Source organism: Mirounga leonina, unplaced genomic scaffold, assembly GCF_011800145.1.
Source record: "Mirounga leonina isolate KUSES-001 unplaced genomic scaffold, KU_Mleo_1.0 Mir_154, whole genome shotgun sequence".
NCBI classification, from domain to species: domain Eukaryota; kingdom Metazoa; phylum Chordata; class Mammalia; order Carnivora; family Phocidae; genus Mirounga; species Mirounga leonina.
In genome coordinates this window covers 5,474,585-5,481,566 of record NW_023270389.1, presented here as the reverse complement: position 1 = coordinate 5,481,566, position 6,982 = coordinate 5,474,585, and the positions used below count along the sequence as shown (strand labels likewise).

Genomic DNA, 6,982 nt, shown 5'->3' with positions numbered 1-6,982 from the left:
AACTTAGACACTCCGAGGGCAACCCTCTCAGGCCCCCTCCCTCTTTGGGAGCTTTATACTACTGTTCCATAAATTTTGCTTTGCTGCCCACCACTCTTCATCTGGTCTACCTCTTCATTCTTTGAAGTGGCATGATGAAGAACCACAAGCACTAAGGGGACAAAAATCATGTAACATTATGATGTACCAATTAAACTCACCCTCTTTTGTCTGCCATTTAGTGCCCTTAACTAATTGGCTTCAACTCTCCTGTACAGACTTGTTTCAAGTTCCCCCAAATCAAGTCAAAGTGGAGGGCACAAGATCTGCCTTGAATATGCTCAATACTTCACAAACTTACCCAACACACACACACACACAACACACACACACACACACACATTTTCCTACTTCTTTGTTTTTGCTTTTGCTATTCTGCCTAGATACCTTCACTACCCTTTCCATATCTAATATTGCCTTCTACATACAACTCCCCCTTCCTCTGAACTTCATTTATTTTATTTCCTTATTTATTTAGGGCTCCACACCCAGCGTGGAGCCCAGTACAGGGCTTGAACTCACAACCCTGAGATCAAGACCTGAGCTGAGATCAAGAGTCAGACATTTAACCAACTGAGCCACCCAGGCGCCCCAGTTTACTTTTGTTTTTAATCTCTGTTACATAACAATCTCCCTGACGTTTGTGAAGTATTGGGCATATTCGAGCAGACGTGGTTGAGCCCACCTTGGTATTCTCAGCATTTTGTTCTTCTCTCTGCTATGGCAAGCATCATGGTTTATTATATTGGGTTATTGATGGGTTCGTCCTCTGCTCCTCCCTTCTCTGCACCCCCCCAACTAGATTTTAAACTCTTTCAAGGAGAAACTTAATTTTTATTTCTCTTTCTGTTACCCACATACCCATACTTTACATATAGCTGGCACTCAATACAATTTTGTTGCCTTGTTCTAAATTGACATGGACTTACACTGCAGTGTGAGGCATTGAAAAATTCTCTGATGAAGAGGGAAAGCTCAGGGGATTCTTTCCTGGATATTTTCCAATGGGGAAAAGCTCTATCAGGGAAGAATCACCCAGGATGCAGGGAAATGGAAAAAAAAAAAAAAAAAGGACTCCCAAATGACCTGGTCATCTCAAGGAGCCTGTAATGCAACCCATAGTCATAAAACAAAACAAAACACAAAAAAACAAGGGACATCCCATTTTCAAGTTCTCTGGGGGACCCACTCTCTGGTAAGGAAGCTACAGAGGAATCCCTTCCCTGAGCCTTAGGATTTAGGTTCCCCTGCCCATCTATCCCTCAGAGAAGTGTGTTTATGTCCCTTTTTCTGTCCCTCTCCCTCTCAACCCCCCCACCCCAGCATTCCAGCCCAGGGCAGGGGGAGGCCAGCAGACACAAAGCCCTCTGTGTATGGGGTGGTATGTGTCCCCCCCACCCCTCTACCCAGAGGACACAATGCCCCTTCTGCTCCCTGTGCTCTGCCCCCCTCCCCACCACCTCTCAACTGCACATGCCAGGCTGCAATTGGTTACTGGCTCAGGACAGCCCCCTCATACTGGCACCCCAGGGGATTTTAAGCGGATTCCAGGAACACCCCGCTCAGTTACTTGTCCCCCACTCTCCCAACCCCGCAGACGCTCCGGGCCCTAGCCCCTGGCCCAGCTATGGCTCCTGGGGCTCCTTCATCCAGCCCCAGTCCTATCCTGGCTGCGCTGCTCTTCTCCTCTTTGGGTAAGTGGAGCCGCCCCAGGCTGGGGGTCCTGGGGCTCAGGGTGTCTCTCAGCAACCTTCTCACTGCCTTTGCTGCAATCCCCACTGCAACCAAAGATTGAGCAGGAGCAGGAAGGTGATATTATACTCGGGGGGGTGGGGGAAATATATATATATTTTTTGGAGGGACGCAATAAAGGTGTTCTGTGAAGGGAGAAGGTAAAAGAGTGTAGAGAACTTCCCTGAGGTGGACCTGACTGGACCCAGACTGGAAAGTAGTAACATGGCCCCAGAGCCATGCTGAGGGCCTGGTGGGAAGCGGTGTTATCGCGTGGTAGGGAATAGGATCAGACACCTGGGTTCTGGCCCCTACTCATTCCCTAGTAGTGTGTGAGGTACTTAACCTTAGTTTCCCTCAACAGAAAAGTCAGGGAATGTGATCTAAGGAAGGAGCCCAAGGTTTGTGGTTCCAACTCTTCCAATCCTTTGTCTCTTGGTGCCTCCATTTCTCCCTGTGGATCCATTGTCTATTATGTGGGTGAGTGGAGTAGAAGGGAGATTCTATGAGATTCTAAGATCTTGTCCATCTAAAGTTGTCTTCCTTCAAAAGTTGACCAACCCCTTCTTTACCCCATGGCAGATGTTGGGTGAGCAAGAGGAGGTCAAAGTAGTGTTATTCAAATGGATGCTTCCCTTCTCCAAACTGCCCCAAAGCCTAGTACCATAGATAAGCAGTAGGCAAACTGAGGGTGAGAGAGAACTGCTCAGAATATCCAAGGTTCTCTGCTGTCAGCTCTTTGAGTCCTAAACCCAGAACCCATACTCTTCTGGGTGTTGTACTGGACTACTCTGGGACACCCAGAGAAAATGTTAAAGATAGGGAGTTAGAGAAGGTTATAGTGAGGGAAATGGGGAGAGGCAGTCTTGGAGAATAAGGAAGAGAGTTCTGTCCCAGAACCTGTCCCAACCATAGAACCGTTGAGCAGAACTGAAGGGCAGTGGTGGATGTTAGAACAGGAGGAATAGAAGTTAGATCCAATGAATAACTTTCGTTGCTGCATTTGGGTTTCCCAAGAGAGCTCTAAGAAGTGAGTCACTGATATTGCATGCTGAGGTGGGAGATTTGAGACTATGGAGCAGGAGTGGGGGGGGGCGCTAAGGGGTAGGGGATGGCATAAGCCCCCAACATTGGTCAGACAATGGGTCCCTGTTTGTTTGGTTGCTTCCTCCCCCTCCCATAGAACAAAAGGGTCTACAGTTGCCCCCACCCAGGGCCAGCCCACACACATAATCTCCCTGGAATGGCCTTCCTTGTGTGGGTGAGTCTTGGGAGTGGCACTGGGCCAGAATGGCCAAGAGGAGGGTGAGGAGGGTCAAACCACAGAGGGCTCACATGCAGAGTCATCTGAGCTCTGGGCTCAGGGGTCTTCCTCTGTACCCAGCTTCCCCTGAGAGGGCTAAAAGATCCTTCTCTCCCTGACCTCCCAGTCAATAGCAAGCTGTATGGCAACTAGGGATTCAGCAGTGAGGACAGTTGAGCCAGGAAAAAACATTCTTTAGTTATTTTCATTTTTTTGCAAGAAATTTGAGTTTGTGATGCTGTGAAATACTATACAGCTGTTAAAAATAAGATTGATCTCTATGAATCAACATGGGAAGCTCCAATCGACCAACCGATAGATAGATAGATAGATAGATGATATAGATAGATAGATAGATAGATAGATAGATAGATAGATAGATAGATGATAGATAGATTCTATATAAATATTCTTAAGTGAAAAAAAACAAGTAGAATATGATGCAATGTATGTCAAAAGAAAAGAAAGATCCATAAAACAAAATTATTTCATATAAGCACATGTACATCTTGAGTTTGTTGAGTTTATATTACACTTGATACATAGAAAACGGTTACGCACTAAATTGATTAACAGTCAATTGGGAGAGGGGACTACAGGAAAGGAGTTGGTTGGGGGGGTGTGTTAAGAGGAACTCTAGCTTTATCTGTATGGTTTGAATAGTTTATAAAAAGAATGCAAAATGTAGTACTGTAAACTTATAATAAATTTTAAAAACCTTAAAGCCTACATCTAAGGGGTGACTTAAGAGTTAAATACTGACCCAAAGGGAAAGTGAGACGTGGAGACAGAATCCAACTTCTGGAAGTCCTCAAGAGAGGTCTGTTACTGCTGATTTCATTTCCTTTAATGAACATGCTAAAGAGCTTGAACCAACACAGTGTTACCACCCAATTATTCAGTCAGCCCAGAGAGATTTGGGCTTGAGAGTTGATCATTGCTTCCCCAGCTTTGCTATGGCCTCTGACTCAGCTCTTGACTTGCTATTGGTGTCACTTCCTCTATGTGCCTCATTGAGCACACCTGTGCATCTGATTCCCCTCTCTGCTCGCAGTGCTCCCCCCAGCCCAGGCCATTGTGGTTTACACGGACAGGGAGGTCCACGGTGCTGTGGGCTCCCGGGTGACCCTGCACTGCTCCTTCTGGTCCAGTGAGTGGGTCTCAGATGACATCTCCTTTACCTGGCGCTACCAGCCCGAAGGGGGCCGTGATGCCATCTCGGTGAGTGCCTGCCGGGGTCAGGGCGGCCGGGGGGGGGGGGGTTGTCCCGGGATTGGATAACGAAAGGCTGGCTTCGAAGAACAATAGAAAAGAGCACTTGGGCAAAGGAGGGGAGATCCTTCAGGAGCCATAACCCTACGTTTGGCAAGGTAAGCGGCAATCTGACTAGGGCCCATCCACATTCTCTCCCCACCCCCAACTTCCCTCTCCAGCTCAGGATCCCTTACCCTGAGGCTACACTCACATACTTCTCCTCATTCCTCATAGATCTTCCACTACGCAAAGGGACAACCCTACATTGACGAGGTGGGGACCTTCAAGGAGCGCATCCAGTGGGTAGGGGACCCTCACTGGAAGGATGGCTCTATTGTCATACACAACCTGGACTACAGTGACAATGGCACCTTCACCTGTGACGTCAAAAACCCACCAGACATAGTGGGCAAGACCTCTCAGGTCACACTCTATGTCTTTGAAAAAGGTGTGAGGGCGTCTGGGAATACGCAATGGGGTGGGTATCGGGGAGGACTGGGGGGCTGGGGGAAGGGGCAAAACGCCTGGGCGATTGTCCTTCAGGCTCTGGCAGGGTGGGCGGAAGGCAGCCTTGGCTGAGAGCTGTACATCCCCAACAGCAGGCGACAGGTGTGGGGCTAAGACCCAAAGGGGCATGGCCCTGCTCACTCCTTTACTTCTTTTCCCTCCCCTCCTAGTGCCAACCAGGTACGGGATAGTCCTGGGAGCCGTGATCGGGGGAGTCATAGGGGTCGTGTTGTTGCTACTCCTGCTTTTCTATGTGATTCGGTTCTGCTGGCTACGCAGACAGGCGGCCCTGCAGAGGAGGCTCAGGTAAGGGGAGCCTGCTGCCCATCTGGACAGAGACGCTCCAGTGGGGGGGGAGGAGGGGCAAAAGGAAGAGGAGGCTGTAGCTGCTCTGGAGGGGGCTCCCGCCTGGAGGGGGCAGACCGACAGCAACCCCTTTCCCTGCAGTGCCATGGAGAAGGGGAAGTTGCATAAGGCCGCGAAAGACTCGTCCAAGCGCGGCCGGCAGGTGAGTGGGAGCCGGGGCCCGGCCGAGCTGGGGCGCTGCGGGGCAGCAGTGAGGGGTGGGGTGGGAGGAGTCAGGCCCCAGCAGACCCGGCCGCTGACGCGCGACCCCTCCCTGCAGACGCCAGTGCTGTATGCCATGCTGGATCACAGCAGAAGCACCAAGGCGGCCAGTGAAAAGAAGTCCAAGGGGCTGGGGGAGTCTCGCAAGGATAAGAAATAGCGGTTAGCGGGCCGGGCGGGGGGTCGGGGGGCAGGTCCGGAGTCCACCAAAGGTTCTCAGGTGGTGGTCATTGAGATGGAGCTACGGAAGGATGAGCAGAGCTCGGAACTCCGGCCTGCGGTCAAGTCCCCCAGCAGAACCAGCCTCAAGAACGCCCTCAAGAACATGATGGGCCTGGACTCAGACAAGTGACCACCCCCCGGGCCCTGCCAGAGCAGGGGGACCTGGGCTCCTCTTAGCCCCCGTCTAGGTGCTTTCCTCCTTAGCTCCCCATCCCCCGCCCTGCCCTCAGCAGCCTTTGAGATGTAAGTTTCATTCCAAACTTCATTCCCCGGCACTTCCTATTTTCCCCCACCTTCCTTCCCCGGCTTGCTGGGAGCCCAGGGCCTGACCCTACCCTTCACCAGCCCCAAGGACTGTGTGTTTGGTGCCTGTCCCTCCGGCACCGAGAAGAAAGGGACCTTGATACCCTGTGCCTCAACCCCAGGCCACCTGGCCTTTCCATCCCTTGCACCACCCAGCGTGTCCCTCCCTCGCTTTCCTTTCTGACCCTCCCTCCCCTCCATCAGGTGGCCCAGCTCCATACTGTGTCCTCCCAGCTAGCTAACATCCAGATCGTCCAGATCAGACTCTCCTTCAGGGTTTATTTAGGTTGTTAGTTATTTTTTATTTTTTAATCCATTCTTTTTTGTTTGTTTGCCTGTACCCTCCCCCCATGACTGAGTACCAATGACGTCATGTGGTTTTTGCAATTCCCCACTCCCCATTATAGCCTTAATGGAGAGCCAGCCCAAGCAGAGGGGCCCCTGATGCTCAGTCCTCAACTACAGGATTGGTGCCCCTGACCACTCTGGAGCACTGTTCTGGGACTCAAGGTCATGGGGAAGGAGAGACAGAGAGAGGCAAAGAATCCTCACAGGTCAGAGGATTGAGGAGGGGCCAAATAACCCTTAAGAAATGGCTTTTAAGCAACCAAAGAGAAAGGAGAAACAAATGGGAAATGGGGGGGGGGAGGGGAGAGGCTGCACTCCCAGCCATAGGGGATTGTTAGGATTTTTCTACATTCTGTATATTTCTTCACAAACCCCCAGTGTCCTTAAATGTTTAATAAACACTGACATTTCCAGAAGTTCTGCCTCCATCTCCAATTTCCTCATTCTCCTGGGAATATCCCCACCCCTTATTCCATCCCCAACCTCCTACCTTCTCCCATCCTTTCCCTCTCCCACTCTTCTTCCTCATCTACTGGTTTCAGTTAAGAATTTGGCTTTATGGTATGGACTTCCATAGTAGAGTGGAAAAAAACTCTGAAATCAGCTGACAAGACACACTCAACAAATACCCAGTGAGCTTACATTATGTGCTATTACACGGGTTAAAACACGGACTCCCTCTTTGCCAGGATCTTAATTTTGAAAATA

The 6,982-nt window shown here is 50.3% G+C and overlaps 1 protein-coding gene across 1 annotated transcript; it reads left to right on the top strand.

The window, feature by feature from the left end:
- The first annotated feature begins 1,619 nt into the window (after window positions 1-1,619).
- On the top strand, window positions 1,620-6,690 carry MPZ (myelin protein zero). The gene is given in 6 exon segments (XM_035009503.1): window positions 1,620-1,733; window positions 4,128-4,294; window positions 4,562-4,775; window positions 5,005-5,140; window positions 5,282-5,342; window positions 5,460-6,690. Coding segments are annotated over 6 exon segments (939 nt in total). The 5' UTR covers window positions 1,620-1,666; the 3' UTR covers window positions 5,754-6,690.
- The last annotated feature ends 292 nt before the right edge of the window (window positions 6,691-6,982 follow it).